The sequence below is a fragment of the Zerene cesonia genome, chromosome 7, assembly GCF_012273895.1.
Source record: "Zerene cesonia ecotype Mississippi chromosome 7, Zerene_cesonia_1.1, whole genome shotgun sequence".
NCBI lineage: Eukaryota > Metazoa > Arthropoda > Insecta > Lepidoptera > Pieridae > Zerene > Zerene cesonia.
The window spans coordinates 7707006-7724004 of record NC_052108.1 but is presented as its reverse complement, the minus strand read 5'-3'; the positions used below and the strand labels follow the sequence as shown (position 1 = coordinate 7724004).

Here is a 16999-nt window from a genome sequence, read left to right as displayed (position 1 = left end):
AAAAGTAATATACTAGTAGCCTAGTAGGTACTCTTTGCTAGTAGATATATACGGCGGTCGGTCCAATCCTAGAAATTTGCGGCTGGTAATAAATTGAACAATACCTCAAAGAATTCCTATGCAATGAAGAGGCTTTTTGAGCCGAGCGAAAAAAAAAAATCGAAAATGTTTGGCTCCGATAACTCGTAGTAAAAAAAGAACACGAATGACGAGTTGCCCCCCCCCCTTTACCTTGCCTTGAATCCCATAGAAAAATTAGGAGTTTTTATAAAACTCAAGGTTGGATTAATATATTTAAATAAATGTGTAATATTCACACATCACCCACGACCATTATACGCATATTTTGTTTTGTTTGTATGTTTATGTCAATCATTATTTATCCGCTGATTATACCATAGGTAGCATAATAATACGGGTATGTTTAGTATAGACTGGTAAAGACTTCTTTCGTGGTAATTTCTCTTCTACTGTGGACTGTGAAATCTGTATGTTGGTAAACTTTCAAAGTTTTATACTCCAAACTAGGTTTGAGCACAGAGCACATAATTCATATTATATACGAAGGGGGATTTGAGTGTTGAGACGTGAGCTCAAATCAAGGTCTTACGTGTATTGTCACTTACACGTTCCTTAAAAATCATATAAAAGTACTCACTACTCTGTGCTTACACGTATACTACATGTTCCTTTATGTATATGGGTTTCATGTGCCCCTTACCAGTACGAAATATTATGTCAGTTCGGCGGTTTGTATATTTCTCAAGCTTATGTATTTAAAAAATACACAACCAATATAAAACTGTTGATGAATTCTACTCGGTTAAAAATGTCATCAACGTTCGTCGGCTTTAGTGAAGAAGATTTAAAAAGAATTAAATCTGGAGAGACAGAGAAAAACAGCGGTAAATTCAAGTGCTAATTATTATTGTTTAACTTTTTCCCATTGGGTCAATGAAACATTCACTTCACATAACTGTTCATTCGGATTCGATTCATATAAGTACATATTATAATTGTTATGTTTTAATATATATAAAAATGTAGCACGTATACTTCACTATAAAACGATAAAGTTTCCGGTAAACCAAGGTTTGTGTGTGATTCAAACGGCAGTTTAGTATGTATTTTGTATATATTTGATGCATTTTCTGTTGAAAATTATCGTGCTAGTGCACGATTACATTAACGTTGAAACTGTGTCAAAGTAGTAATTTTATCTTATGTTTTTGTTATTGAATTTTAAAGGTATGGTATAAACATGCACAACAATCTATAGACTGTTATTTAATAAACTATGTATAACATTATTTTTTTCTATATTTGTATGATGTAATTCATGAGTCAGAAGAGTCTAAGCTGTTGTTCCTTGATGCATACTGTTTTGTAAATATTAAGGTGTTGTTGCTTTTAGCAAAGGTACAAACTTTAAATGCAATCATTCGAATAATTAAATAATACTACATATACACCCTGATATTTCTTAAATAGGTGTATATTGAACCTATAAATATTGTTTCAGACCAAATAATCATAGAGGCTGTGAGGAAGATAGAAAAAATTGGATCAATACCAAAAAAGACACCTAAAAAGCCGCTTTCACTACAAAAGCAAGTTTCAGATGATGTGATCAACACAGATCTTTTTGAGAAGTGTAAATTAAGTCTCACCACACCATCTTCACCACCTCCACCTCAAGAAATTATAGATTTTAATGATATTGAAATGACTACTGACCATAACGAAACAGTTTATGAGGAAATCAATGAGAATAGACAAGATAACACTAATGTGGCCCCCGATGTAATAAGATGTGTTGATAATTACACAGAAGATGATTTGGTCGCACATAAAGTGAAGTTAGAAGAGCTTCAGCTGCGACAAAAGTTGATGGAGGAACAAAATAAGAAGAGGAAAGAAATGCTAGCCAAGGCGCTGGCTGACAGGTAATGGTTTTATTTTAAGAAAGCATAATATGTAAAGTATGATTTTGCTTTGTGTCTTCATTCGCTTTCATGATCACATGTAGATTAATTTATCTAATCATAGGATAGAATAGATGCCTGCTTGTTCTTGCCTACTTTAAATCTCTCTCTCTGATAAATTGTGCATTTTATTTGTGCTAAACTGTACTTGTGTAAGACGTGATTCCAATTCACTTGCCACATTGATAAGGAAACATTTTTACACAGTTCTGTGTTTTGGCAAATAGCACAGTTTTTTTTTTTCATATTATTTCAATAGCCACAGATTTTTTTTAATTAGTAATGAAAAGTGATATAATTATTTATATATATATTTGTGTATTTTTTATGTTATTTATAAAGTGTAGAAGATTAATAAGAGCCATATTTATATTAAATAGAGAAAGGGTACATTATAAGATTTTCTGCAATGTGAACCTTATCACATTGTCAAAGTGTCTTATCTCTGATATCTTTTTGGTTAACATGGTTCTTCAATTTTTATTCTCACACTTTGATAATGGTAAACAAGTTTTATCATCTCATAACTAAAGCAATATGGTAAAAAAATTGTAAAATTTTCCACTTTTTCTAATTATTCAGTTATGCTTATTTTAGATTGCTGTGAAGTTTAAATTATTGTATTACTTTTTACCATCACAAAATGCAATTGAGAGCAATATTCCTAACATAATAAAATATATAAATTTATAGGATGGAATTTTAAAAAGAAAACATGTATAACAGTTTGGTTAAATTTTATTTCAGGACAAAACAAACAGAAGAAGAGGTGCAAAAGTTAGAAAAAATAAAGAAGGAATTACAAGTATTGGACGGTCAGTTTTCACAGGATGTAGCTGTGTTGAGGAAAAAAATTGATCAAGCCTGTATCAGTTATTCGGAGGCAGAGTAAGAATTTTTATTTTTTTTTTGTTCAAAAATTATATTTTAAATTGTGTAAATAATTAACTGCTTACAAATTTTATTAAATATAATGTTAATAATGATCCTTTATTTACTTAATTATATAAACGTCTTCTCTTTTGTTGCTCTCCCAAGAAAACCACTAAACGTTTTGATAATACTTGGCAGTGACGTACCTTACGCATCAGTATAACACATGACTTATAGAAATATTTGCTTTTGGCTATGGGTTTGTCAGGCAACTATTACATATCTAATGTTAAATGAATTTTTGAAATTAGTCCAGTAGTTTCCGAGATTAGTGTATTCAAACCTACAAACTCTTCAGCTTTATATTATTATAATATAGATACATAATTCGTCACATTCAGTTACAAATGATTTGCTTTTTTGCAGAAAAAATTATTTAAAAATTGAAAAAGAGTTTTTGCAAGCTAAAATTCATCTTCAAAAGGAGAAGGAGAAGAAGGAATTGCTAACTGAGCATCTGTGTGCTTTAATAACTCATAATGAGACTAGGAAAGCTCAGAAACTGGAAACACTTATGTTAGAACTTGCCAATGATAAAAATAAAGAATTGAATGAAATGTCTGGTGTGGTAACACCAACAGATGATAGGCCTATAATTATACATGGAGTAGACGAAAAGACTGGTAAGATGGTGGAAGTTTTTAATGAAAAATAGAACATTCTTGTTAAATATACAGAAATAGATAATAATTTATGACAATTTTTGGTGCAATATTTCACCCAATGTACTAAGGTGCTAACTCTAATATATGATATTATTGTTATCTTATAAGAAATTTTTTGAAAAGTATAGAAACTATGGTATTACTGACTGTCATACTGTTAATGAAATTTTTATAAGAAAGCTATATTTTTGTATTCTACTTTTGTAGTACAAAACTTTGAATATTTGAATCAAAATTAAAATTGATGCTGTGGTATGTGCTAGACTAACATTAAAAATGCACACAGTTATCTTTATGGTTGACATACAGAATATTTATTTTTTTACATACATAAATGTATTGATAATTGGCAGGCGCTCACCTGTATTTTAATTACCATGACTACCATTACTTTCTTGTGTTTATGTGTTTAATATAATAATGTGTACAAATGAATGTGCATTTCATCATAAACTTTTGTGTAAAACGCAATATCATAACAGATAATTAATTAAGTAACATATTGTTATTAACAAAAAGGGCAATATATATAAGTAAGTTTGTGTTAAAGATTAAAAATAGGAAATAATTAATAAAACGAATTTATTTATAAAACATCTTTTAATTCTTCCAAAGTCTGAAAACGGTGTAAAGAAAACCGAGCACAAGAGTAAATATTTACGCGAAGTAAATAATGATTGCACCAGTTGTGTTTTTGTGCATTGGCAAAAAGAGTATACATTTTGATATACTCTTGGAATGCTTGAAAATAATCACATATAATTAAAACTTCAACGCTTTCCACGTAAGTCACGCTTAGGTATGGTTTTGTGACTTACAATGCTTATATTAATTCATGTTTCACTATCTGCTAATTGCGCCGAGTTGTTTTTATTTCCTCGCGCTGCGATATATTGTGTTTTATTGTTAGTATACTTTTAAAAAAAGTTTTAGTTGACTTCAACTTGATGCATTTTAAACGTTACAATATTTATAAAGTGATCTTATTAATCTGTGAGCCAGTTTTGACGGATTCGTTTAAATTACCGATGCATTAATTTCATTTTCTTAAATTCAGAACAATTGAATTTATACGGAGTGCATGTAGAAATTGAGAGGACGGATGGAGCATGTCTATAAAAACAGACTTGTCATAAATACGTTTATGTTACCTTAATACACTACATATAATGGTTATTACTTGTGGGGAATAAATAAGAGCATATGTATATTTTTGTTTCTCGCATAATATTCGATAACACTGAATTGTGTTATGAAACCTTTAAACAATGTTTCAAATATCATCTTATTATTGCCCATATTAACGCTTACAATACGCTCACAATGAGAAATACTGTTCTTGGTAAATAATATCATTTTTACTTTTCGCAATACTGTATTCTGCTTTTAAAGAAGAATGTTCATTTATCTACATTTGGTAAAGAACATTCTTCTACCCGTATGCTATCCCCAATTCCAATACGAATACTTTTTATCGTTCGGTTTCAAAATGGCGCGAATATTAGCGTCTGCGTTCTGTAGTTCTTTTCGATTTTCCCGCTCAATTTGAATTAGTTCCAATCCTCGTTTTGCTGCGCAATGATATCGTTGGCTGAGCGACGCTTCCGAACCCTTGATGCGAGGTATGTGTCCAGTGTAGCCAGCTATAGGCGGAAATTCTGGTGATATTGTGTTTTCTGAAAATTTTGAAAATTTGTTATCTGTTTCTATGACCGCTTCGATAACTTGTTATTTTCTGAGCAGGAAATATAGGTAGGTAATATCCCTGAGTACAGCAATTACGTTTTCGTATCTCGAATAACTACTTACCTTTATACTTGTTGATCTCCCTGAATCTACTTAAATCGCGTCTGATCTCGTCTCTTGAGTGAATCGTTTCCATTTTAGGCGCGCTTCTTGAACGCACATAGCTTTTGTTCAGGTCTGCCTTACGTTTTAGTTGTCGTTGGTTACGAGAGAAATCCGCCATACAGTCATCAGCTGTGCGACCGTATGATTTACCGTATCTGCAATTTATGAGTATTTGTTTTAACGTATAGAAATAGAAGTTATAGAATTTATAATGCAAAGCAATTAAAATATTAAATGTGGGAGTTGAGTACGATTCGCTCCGGGGAAGGTCCCCATATCCCCACAGAAGAAATATTATAAAATGCTTGTGGTTTCGTACGGTGAGTGGGGTAACCGGAAGCTCATTTTCTTTTCCCCGCTCTTCCTAGTCCACTCTTTTTTTCTTGACGTCAATAATTTCCTTACCACATCTCATATCTCTTACCCTCACCCCATCGCTGTCAATTAGGTGAAACACCAGATCAGCTGTCCGCAATGGCATAAAAAAACCATTAATAAAAAAGGTAAATACTAAATTTATGGACTACTAGCTGCGCCCCGCGATTTCACCCGCGTAAGTCCGTATCCCGTAGGAATATCGGGATAAATAGTAAAAAGTTGCCTATATGTTATTCCAGTTGTTCAGCTATGTATGTACCAAATTTCATTGCAATCAGTTCAGTAGTTTTTGCGTGAAAGAGCAACAAACACACACACATCCTTACAAACTTTCGCATTTATAATATTAGTAGGATAACCTACTTCACCGGCGAGCAAAAGAAAGCTTTATTGGGTTTTTCTATAACATAAGCTTTAAGCACAAACACATATCAATATATTCTTACAATCTTTCTCGTTTATAATTAGGATTAACTTTAAATTATTATAATTTATAACAACAGTAAGTAATTACGCAAAGTTCATCCCCGGAACGTATCCCGTGTATCCCGTCATGTAGGTGGGTTGTCGATTTTGCAGTCCATCGTACACGTCGCGTGAAGGTCGCTCATGTCGAGGCATATTGTCTATCTCATAGTTATCACCCGGCCTGTATTCCAGTGGCTTGCTGTATATTTGTTAATATAATTAGAAACATTGCTTTTGTGAAAGTAGTGCTATCGATACTATAATGATATAGAAGATTAATTTTTTTTTATAAGATGCGAAACAAGCTGGTCCTGGATCATCTACTTAGCCTTTATTGGTACCTTGATAACTTGTACTTCAATGGAAAAGTAGGGGCGTCAAAACCGGACGAACGTGCAAGAAAATAAATAGAATTTTCAATTTACCTATCTTTACTTTATTTATATTACCACTGCTGGAAACGGCGAAGGAAAAAATCGTGAGGAAAATGGCTTGTCGAAGAATCAAACGTTCGACGACATGTACGTACTCGGCCAGTGTGTCGGATTATAGCCTTGACCCTCATAGGAGGCCAGTGTCCCTTTGGTGGGAACAAATATGAGCTGATGATGGTAATGTAATGATGATGATGAGCATAAACTAATCGTACAAAGGCTCCTTAATACTGATTGATTTTAAGATAACTACCTATTAACATTGCTCTAAATGTATACGTATGGAAATAAGTAACTAATCAAAGTAACTGAAATGATTTTCTCTCGATCCTCATTTACATACACATATATGGTTAAGCCATTCGGTTGGAACACACAGCAACTCTGATTTCCACAAGATTCAGTTACCTAATAACTTACTTAAAGAGTCCTTTCGAACGAATTTCTCTTAAGATCTGTCTGGTGTTGTCACCATAGCACTTTCCGTAACGGAATTTCAGCAGGGGACAGTGGCCAGTGTACCTAGAAAATTAATAGATATATTTATTTATTTGGTTATTGAATATATGTGTGTGTAATGTGATTCAAGCGAGACCGTTGTAGGTAGTACACTATGGAGATGTGTTGGCATTGGACATATATGTGTGGAATTGTTTTCTTGTATTGTAGAAAGATGGCTATTATCTTTGTTAATTACTTCGTTACATAAGGATAACCAATGTGTAACTACATGATGCTTCTTTCGTTAATAAATTGGATGACAAGTTAAATTTAAAACGTAATTATACAGATATACTTACCTACAAAATATCGTTAAATTACATGTATCGATCTAATTATTAACACCTAGGTTTGTATCGTGAGTATCTAATTCCAAAGACTAGGTACGAAATAAGAAAATAGATAGATAGCAATCTAGCCAATATTCAGAATAAATTGTAGCGAAATGAAACACAATTTAAATATCAATTTTATTTCACCTTATCGTATCGGTATATCGTAAGATTTGATGATTTATAAATTTAGCGGTTCGGGGGTTTGATTTAATAAAACGGACATCACGGGCAATCTTCATACGCGAAGCAATATCCAGAGGGGAGGTGAAGCACGAACGGAAAGTCGCAGTCGCAGCGCGACCAGTCGCAAATGGTGCCCATAGACAATGCGACGGGCTCGTCGCAAGTGCGTTGTGAGGGTGTTGGGCGACATTCGCTGTTCACTCTATGCATGTTCGCTGGGCATTCATCTACACCTGTAATCAAAATAATAATATTGTAAGCTCAAAAATTTAATGGAAAATTAATGTTACTTAAAAAAATGTCACTATATACATGTTTAGAACACATTTTGTATTAATTATTTAGCTAAGTACTTACATGTTCCATTATACATTAAACAGCCAGGGTTTCCAACTCTTGCATAATACATGGAGCTAGTAAATTTTAATAAACACAAAAATAAAAGAATTAGCATAGTTCTATCATGGAGAACTGCGATCACACTGATGGTTTGCGCATTTGTGTCATTTTAATTTAAAAATCGATTTCCGTGTTTTTTGTAAACGTAAACAGAGCCTACATGAATGGTAATACTAAACAAATGAAGTAAGTATACGAACATAATTTGACTGCTCTCATAAAAAACATCTTTTTTTTATTCGTAGATAAATTAACTCTTCTAAAAATACTATGATTTTCGAAAATAAATTGAAAAAAGAGCCTTTATTTTTTAAATCTCACTTTAAAATAGCTGTTTGTTTTGTAAGTTCATTGAAATGTCTACGTTTTAGTGGTGAAATAAAAACAATCTTCCGATTAATTATACATTTTGTCGAAAAACTTAGAAGATTTCGGTGGTTTTTCGATATAGAGTCAAGGTAAGGTGAACAAATTTGTATTTTATATCAAGAAACATTTAACAATTAGTGTGTTTGGTATCTAAAAAGGTGAGTTCTCACCAAACTTCGTGAAAAAAAAAAACTTAAGGGGCGAAAACATTTTTTTTTTATTTATGAATATTTTGTGAGAAGAACAATAGCTACAAATAATAATAATAGGTACCATTCTATTTATTACACGTTATGACTTACGCTCTTTTGGAGTTTTTTTTCTAGGGGGCGTATAGAGATTTAAATAATTCATTATAGTCATAAAATAAATAGACTTTCTTCCGATTCAGAATTATTTAATGTTGAAACAGTATAATTTATCATTGACTACCAAAATTATTTTTCCTAATTTATTGACGCATGTGTAAGACTTCCAAACAATTAGCTATATCAAATCTGTTAATTCATCTTCAGTTATTTTAATTCTCTTCGACATACGGAGTCTTCTTCCTCTCTTGCGCTCTTTCATCCTATCTATCTTTGCGCGTAATCTTTCTGGTATATCTATACAGACATCAGACGTCACGCATGTTCCAGATCTTTCATCCAGGAGGAGATCGCCGTTGCAATCGCATCTGGACCAACCACACGTATAACCTAGTTGGAATGAAACATATATTAAAGCTAGATTACTGACATAATTATTTTAAACAAAAAATTCTACCGCCTTCAAAGTGTCAGAAATAGACCAAATTTAAATAGGACCATATCGAAGACACCAGCTTTAAAAAAAAGGTATGACTTATGAGGTTGCAAAAATACAAAAAAGTTGGTTGAAAATAGAATAGAATGAGACATTTATACTTTAATGTTTATAGACTTTGTAAATACACATAGTAGTGAAGTCCCGTGTCCCCTAGTGGGGTATGGGGCGGATGATGTACATCCGTTTCACTGATCGATTTTCTTTAGGGACAAGTAGATGATCAGCCTTTTGTGTCCTGCCAGACCGAGACATTTTTTTTTGTACGTCCCCACCGGGAATTGAACCCAGGACCCCTCGGTTCTACGCTCACGCGTTAACCACTGTGCCAAGGAGGGTGTAAATACACATACATGTATTAAATTGAAGTTCTTTTATTAAATCTTAGTAGATTTGCGCGATACCTTTTCTTGGACAACGGAGGCCTAGAGGTTAGAGCAGATACTCTCTCTCATACTTTGTTAGGTGACCTATGTTGCGTTGCTGTGTTTATCGGACAAATTGCAATACATATTACAATAGGAAATGCGATCTACTTACCTAAAACATAAACCTCTGGTTCATCACATGTTCTCTGCGACATGGTCTGACCATTACATCGTGTATGGTATGGATGCATGTGCCGTGGACAGTGTGCCACGCCTAAAAGGTAAATTAAAATTTAATGTAAATAATTTAAATTTCATGCATCGATAAAAAGTTTTTATAAAAAAATCGTAAAAGGTATGCTTTACTTACAAAATCCTCTGAATAACATACAGCGTCTGTTATCAAATGCAAAAACCACAGATAGAAGAGATACAAGGATTTTAATTTTGGAATTCATTTAATTTTGTTTTCTATCTTTTTCGCGCGTATAATCTATGCGTAAGTTTCGCCTTTCACGCAATTCTTCATTAGCGACGTTTCAAACGAGCGCAGTTCTCACGATACCGCGAATCACAATATCTTTGTAAAAAACCTGTTATTGTTTACTTTTCCATTGATTTCTTACAAGCGTATTAATGTATGTATTATTAACACTATCAACATGAGATTTTGCTATATGTTGCCGAGTACTCTATGTAGCTATGCGACTATTTTTTGTTTCAAATATATACTCACTATATATTATATATATTTTTCGGAAAGGAGCCTTTCCATAATGAATATATAACATCTATATTGCATTAATTTCTATAAATTAGTAAGATCATCGTATATAATTAATATCAAAAATATCAGCATACTTTTTTTTCTTTGAATTTCCCGATTGTAAATCCTACATTTTTTGTAATGTTTTGAAAAAATTACAAACTATTTTACCTTCTTCAAAAATATGTGGCAGCCCTAGTTGTAATGTTTACCTACCCGCCAACCTTTGCAGCTATCAATAATGTATGGATCTATTAATAAAAATATTGGTTTTTTAACTGTACTGTATACGCAACTCGTCAAGGCCTACTGCGACCCTTCGCTCAACAACAGAACAAACATGTATTGGATAATGAGCCGAAATTGTATTTAGCCGAAAATTAAGTTATCTATTTATATGATTATCTATTATAATACATTTTAATTATCGTGTAAAATCATAAATTTGTATCAAATTCACAAATCAAAAACAATTTGTACATTGAATTTATCTCTGGATGGTTTAAAATACCAATGATGGTACAGTTACATAGAAGTTTAAAATAGGCTATAAAATACAGATAGCTAACATAAAAAATACAATAATTTTTTGACGTCTACCTTACGCTCCACTTCCTTGACCTACTTTACTTTATAGTTAGTAAATTGCAATTCCTTTTCTCTTCAACTAGACGGCGAAAATATTTTTTGGTGCTTTATCAACATCGAAATTCTAGCAACACGGTTCGATGAAGGAAGCCATAATCAGATAGCATGTAAATGAACGATAATGATGTATTCCTGATGGTGTCGAAGCTAATATTCTAGTGTTTATTGGCGATAAAGTTCTACCACAGGTTCAACATAATCTTTTAGGTATTTATCTTCAATTTTGCAGTGCAATTTACCCCTGTCTCTAATGATAGGTATATTATGAAGATATATCTAAGTTAGGTGCCAGGAACGGAGAGCTCGGTGCGGCCTTGCTGCGTCGAACATGGTGATAAAATCATAATTATACCATCGTGGTACGCAGAAATGTTCAAGTCGAATACCTAATTAGTTGAATAGCTTTTAATTAGAATACTATTCAGTTATTCGTGCAGCTCCCGATTCTCATAAATTGTGAGGCGTTATAAGTTTTCCTGATAAGCTTACAGTTTCCACGCTATATAGTTTACTAGCTGCGCCCCGCGGTTTCACCCGCGTAAGTCCGTATCCCGTAGGAATATCGGGATAAAAAATAGATGTTAGCCGATTCTCAGACCTACCCAATATGCTTACCAAATTTCAGAGGAATCGGTCAAGCCGTTTCGGAGGAGTTTGGCAACGAAAACTGTGACACGAGAATTTTATTATATAGTTTATATGTTTTCTGAACCGAGTCTGAGTATCATTTACAGAAGGTATAATAGAATGCACAATAGTGTAATGTGTACAAAGAACGCATTAAAGTCCTTTTATGTAAAAGACAAAGAGTCGATAAGAAATTGTTAATGGACAAATTCTTAAGAGTTATATATACCAGTTATATTGTCTATTGAAATAGGTACCATAAGGTAGAGAACGGGATACTGCTGCTGGTGGTAAACATTTTTAAAAATTATTAGGTTAAAAAAAATCTACTTAGTTTTGGACCCTTTTTTAATTTCAAGATTTCAGCCAATGGTAACAAAAACATATAAAGTTAATAATATACGTGCATTTCACTATTAAAATTTAACAATCCACGTCAATGCTCGGACATCTTATTCATCGTAACTTGTCTACACCATTGCTAATTTATAAATACGAGTTTTCCTTTGCGTGCAGCAAAAATAGCGCATCCCCTACATTCTTGCGACTATCAGTTACATCAATGGGGTTAATCGATTGGCACCAGGTCTCGGGCCAACCTCAAGGTTATATGCAAATCTGAAGGTTGAGATATAGTTTCAAATTTTTACAGGTGAAAAATCGACTAATAGATTGATGTAAGCTTTTATAATAACTCGTATAATTTATATAGATACCTGGGTAGTATTTTTTGGGGTTTTAGAGTATCGCATTTGTAGGTGTATAAAATTGGCTATAGTTATAGTTGTATGAGAAAAATAGTTGTTTGGCTTGTTGCCAAGTTTATCGCTTTAACAAACTATCGTGTTTTCTATGTGGTAGTCGAGCACGCTTCGGCACGAATTGGGCCAGCTCGCACCGGGGAAGTACCACACCCCCACAGAAGACCGGCGTGAAATAGCATTCTGCTGTGTTTCGTTCGGTGAGTGGGGGAGCCGGAGGTCCATATCCTATTCCTTACCCTTCCTAGTCCTTTCCTATATTCCTATCGCCAATCCTTTCTTAATCCCTTCCCAAAAAGTCGGCAATCCATTTGTAGAGGCGTAAGGTCTTCAATGGACCTTATGCCTCTCCAAATGTTCATGGGCGGTGGTAACGCTTACCATCAGGCGTCCCACCAGCTCCATTGCCGACTGTAACATAAAAAAAAAAAAAAAAAAAAAAAAAAAAAAAAATATCGGTAGCAACATCACGTTAACTATAATTTTCATAACAGCAACTAGTTATGCTTTCGAAGTTACGCTTGAGACTTTATATTGTAGTATATATTATAGTATTATATTATCAGTGCATGGAATATAAAAACAGTGTGAATTGATAATGTGTTTAATAACTCATTGTTTTTGAATACCTTCTATTAAAAAAGGTACTGTAATTATAATATTATACTATATTGATATGAAGACGTACGTTGATATAGAACTATCATTAAATATAAACCTTTCCTTTCCTTGTAATAAAAGAACTTATTCATCTTCATTGTCTTTGGATTATCCACATGACATGATGCCGGTCAATCATATTCGTAAAAATACGGAAACGTTTGTGCGTTCCTACACTTGTGCGTAGGACGATATTCGCAAATAATTTTCCTTACAAAAGCGCATAATTCATTTTAGGAATGTTTGCACGCAAGTGACCCAGGTGAGAATGAGCTCTGAATTTCCGATGTTTCTGATACTAAGGATCTAATCGATAACAGTTCGTTCCAGAACTTTATTCTAGATGATAAACATTTATCCATGTCGGTCTATGAAACTGTTATTTATATAGTGACTACATAAATATACTTATATAGTTTACATAGACACCCGCGTAACAAACTTATTTTACCTTTTTCTTTATCCTTTACCTCGGGCAGCCTGGAAGAGAACGACGATAAGCGACAACTTATACGCTTTGTGTTCTGTATCAAATGCCATTATTCAGATTGAAGTCATGAAATAAATAAACTGTATAAAAAATTTATAATTTTTTTTTCGAAAGACAGATAATAATCAAGATTTCTTGTGTCAAATTATTTTATTATTGTACACATAAAATAATGAACTGGATAGGTGAGCGACCGGTTAATCTAGGCTTAGACAGAGGAATTAGTGCAAAAAGGTTTCGTCACATACTTTTATACCTAGGTAGGTATATAGTCTTTTTATTTACCAAATTTATAAGACTTATTCATTGACTTAAATTTGTAATTCTTGATCAATCATTTTGTTCAAGATTTTATTCGATATAGAGAAAAAAAGACAAAGAAATAAAAAATGGATTACAGATTTTGAATGTTGAGAAAAATCCTAAGATACTTTACCTTTCTATCGTATGTTTATTTTGGAGCACCTTAATTATTGTTATTAAAGAGGTTAAGGTCAAGAACGACGTCACCAAAAAAATTTCAACGACGAACCTTTGGACGAAGGAATGCCTACAATTTACGTAACCAAGGACAATTAACAATTTTCCCCAATCACATTAATTAAAATTATTTGGATTGCGAACCTTATTGAATTTGACAAATATTATTCGGAATACCTTGTGTTAATTGGCGAAGAAATATGTTACACCCATTTAAAGCAGCTTCAGGAATAAAATATATAGAAATTATAATTAAAGAAGTTTGTTTTCGCACGAATTAAATTCGGTGAAAATCCCCTTTCCCTTTTTCTATGCTATCATACATACATATAGTCCTCTTAAATCAATCTATCTATTAAAGAAACCCCATCCAAATCAGTTTTGTAATTTTAAAGATCTAAGCATTCACACACTCGGCGGAAACCAACTTTGTATAATACAAAGTTGCTTTCCGACTATATAGTGATTACAGTGGTTGATAGGAAAAAAGGATTTTCTGGTAGAAAACGCTCGATGCGGCAAGGCCGCCTTCCAAAACCTTTGATGTTGTTATATGATCTATGAAGAGTACTATTATCATCGCAGTAAAATAAGTGGTGAGGGGACGCGGTTAAATACATTCTCATTCTATTTTAGTATTTCAAATCAATAGATATTGTATAATTAAAACTATGAAAAGTAAATATTGTTTTAAATATTTCTTAGGGAATTATAATTGTATATATCTTAAATTTTAACTAAACAATATGTATTTATATTAATATGCAAACTACACGTAAGTAATTAGTTCGTATTTTTATAACCATTATAATCAATTGGGTTAAAATACATGAGATTAAAAATTGTTACAAGTTCGACGAGGTAATATAGACCGTGGTAATAGTAAATTACCTTGTATCTTGATGTCACAGCATTTGCACGCAAAGTAATACAACGCAAAAAAAGTATTCTATTTTCTATTATTCAGTTATAAATTAACTTACCCAGGTATGAAAGAACCGTTCGTTTGTGTTGTGTAGTTTTGCCTTTCACGACCGCTTACATCCACCCACATGTTTTTAAAAGTTTTTTGCCTAGTATCGTAATAAATACATATCGTTCACTTGGAAACGTAAGTCATCTGTTAAAGGTTTTGCGATACTAAAGAATGGTAGCAACGATTGTATATATTATACTTACTAGTCTACTCGGAAAGTTAAAATGCGCGCGCATTTAGGTTAGAATAAATCTACAGTTAAACAAATAAATCGAGACAAAATAGTGAAGTTGGGAAAGTTAAACAGCATGAATTAACTTGTAATCTGATTTCTAAGATAAATAAAAAAGGTTTTCATTAATTCCGTATGTAATGTTTTTATTGGGTTTAGTATAAAAACTAATAGATTGAGATGGTTCATTTTTTATATTAGCGCTCCACATCATTTTCGTTCATATTATCAGTCTTATAATATAGCACTAGCTGTGACCCGCGGTTGAAACCGCGTAAGTCCGTATCCCGTAGGAATATCGGTATAAAAAGTGCCTATGGGTTATTTCAGTTGTCCAGCTATCTAGGAAGCAAAATAGTATTACTAATCACCAATAGATGTCAGGAAAAAAACACGAATATGACATTTTCTAAAAAAGATTCCTAGCTAGATCGATTTATCGCCCCCGAAACCCCCTATACTAAATTTCATGAAAATCGTTTTAGCCGATTCCGAGATTCCAATTATATATATATATACAAGAATTGCTCGTTTAAAGATATAAGATACAGCAGCATTCCAGGATCACAGACTTATCTATCGGTGAAAGAATGTATGAAATCGATCCAGTTCATGAGATTAGCGTTTCAAGCAATCGAACATATTCTTCAGTTATATATTATTAGTAAATTTTAAATTTGTGAAACATAAATTGACTATTGAAGCAATGTGTTTTCCCGCCCATTTTCAGTTTAAATTTAACCGGAAGATGAAAGTTTAGCAACTGTGCTTCGTGCTGTCAAGAATCATTATGGTTTTTAAAACATTAGGATTAGTTACGTGACCTCAAATATTATTTAATAATATCATATCTGCCTTGAAGCTTGAACACAATAAATTCAGTACATTTTAATGATAAATCTATCCAAATTATGAATTAAATTTAGAATGGTTTGAAATCTTCTAACTGTTATTAGATAGTAATGAAAATATATACAACGATAAAATAAAATAAAAAATTTAAAGCATCTTTATATTAAATTAATAAATTACATTTAATGTATTTCAACATCGGTATTAACGTATAGAATTATATTATCTGTGATGCGAACGAAAAATAAGTCACAGATTATTATTTCATATGCTATCTGTATCTGACAGTTGAATGAACTTTATATTTTCCAGTGATTTATTTAATCTGTATTTTGTAGAGTTCACGAAAGATTGTTGTGAGTCAGACGATTTGTCGGCTTTATAAGAAATTTAATATTTTCATGCTGATAAATAAATAATGTAAAATGGCTATTAACTTAGATAAACACAAGCCTGCGCTTGTTGCAGCATGGAAAGATGTATTGGACGAGAAAAGTGAGACTGACTGGTAAGGACAATAATTGTTAATATTGCAGCCTAGCTATTAAATTAATAAACAGTAGGAATTAATAACTACTTACGCTATATGCAGTGTTGTTTTGCTTGAATATAAATAATATATTTTATCCTGATGAAATAAAACAAAAAAAAAATAAAAATAAAAAAAATACTAAAATATGTAACCATCTTAGGATATACATATATTGCACCAAATTGTTTATTGCAACCATAGAATAATGTAAAATATCTACCAACAATTTGCAACAATAAGCAACTTATGAATTTTTACGTTCTTAGAAAGGCTTTGTAATTGGTTTTTCCCATATAAGGAAA

The 16999-nt window shown here is 32.3% G+C and overlaps 3 protein-coding genes across 4 annotated transcripts in view; 2 read left to right on the top strand and 1 right to left on the bottom strand.

The window, feature by feature from the left end:
* Nucleotides 1–529: 529 nt before the first annotated feature.
* Nucleotides 530–4112, top strand: LOC119840700 (RAB6-interacting golgin). 2 transcript variants are annotated; one of them, XM_038367409.1, is made up of 4 exons: nt 530–905; nt 1523–1946; nt 2733–2873; nt 3285–4108. In XM_038367409.1, exons 1-4 carry the CDS (start codon nt 809–811, stop codon nt 3571–3573), a joined length of 951 nt encoding a protein of 316 aa, XP_038223337.1. In that variant the 5' UTR covers nt 530–808; the 3' UTR covers nt 3574–4108. The 2 variants fall into 2 exon arrangements, with proteins under 2 accessions (XP_038223337.1, XP_038223338.1); XM_038367410.1 differs by lacking the exon at nt 530–905 and adding an exon at nt 1103–1248 and having other exon boundaries at nt 3285–4112.
* Nucleotides 4113–4172: 60 nt separating this feature from the next.
* On the bottom strand, nt 4173–15260 carry LOC119840702 (protein FAM166B-like). The gene is made up of 5 exons (XM_038367411.1): nt 15089–15260; nt 7135–7236; nt 6327–6479; nt 5393–5589; nt 4173–5259 (listed from the first exon to the last, which is right to left on the bottom strand). Exons 1-5 carry the CDS (start codon nt 15157–15159, stop codon nt 5027–5029), a joined length of 756 nt encoding a protein of 251 aa, XP_038223339.1. The 5' UTR covers nt 15160–15260; the 3' UTR covers nt 4173–5026.
* Nucleotides 15261–16461: 1201 nt separating this feature from the next.
* LOC119840894 (drebrin-like protein B) overlaps nt 16462–16999 on the top strand; it is an 8667-nt gene continuing 8129 nt past the window's right edge. Inside the window, 1 exon segment of the mRNA XM_038367669.1 lies at nt 16462–16673. Coding sequence (XP_038223597.1) covers nt 16591–16673 — 83 coding nt within the window. The 5' untranslated portion in view covers nt 16462–16590.

Bases quoted from the DNA above. Each gene is read 5' to 3' on its own strand.
- LOC119840700 (XM_038367409.1), top strand. From the start codon at position 809: ATGAATTCTACTCGGTTAAAAATGTCATCAACGTTCGTCGGCTTTAGT. The intron at 906-1,522 runs GTAAATTCAAGT...ATATTGTTTCAG, and splicing joins AGAGACAGAGAAAAACAGCG to ACCAAATAATCATAGAGGCT. The intron at 1,947-2,732 runs GTAATGGTTTTA...ATTTTATTTCAG, and splicing joins GCCAAGGCGCTGGCTGACAG to GACAAAACAAACAGAAGAAG.
- LOC119840702 (XM_038367411.1), bottom strand. From the start codon at position 15,159: ATGTGGGTGGATGTAAGCGGTCGTGAAAGGCAAAACTACACAACACAA. The intron at 7,237-15,088 runs GTAAGTTAATTT...TTAATTTTCTAG, and splicing joins AACGGTTCTTTCATACCTGG to GTACACTGGCCACTGTCCCC. The intron at 5,260-5,392 runs GTAAGTAGTTAT...CAAAATTTTCAG, and splicing joins GGAGATCAACAAGTATAAAG to AAAACACAATATCACCAGAA.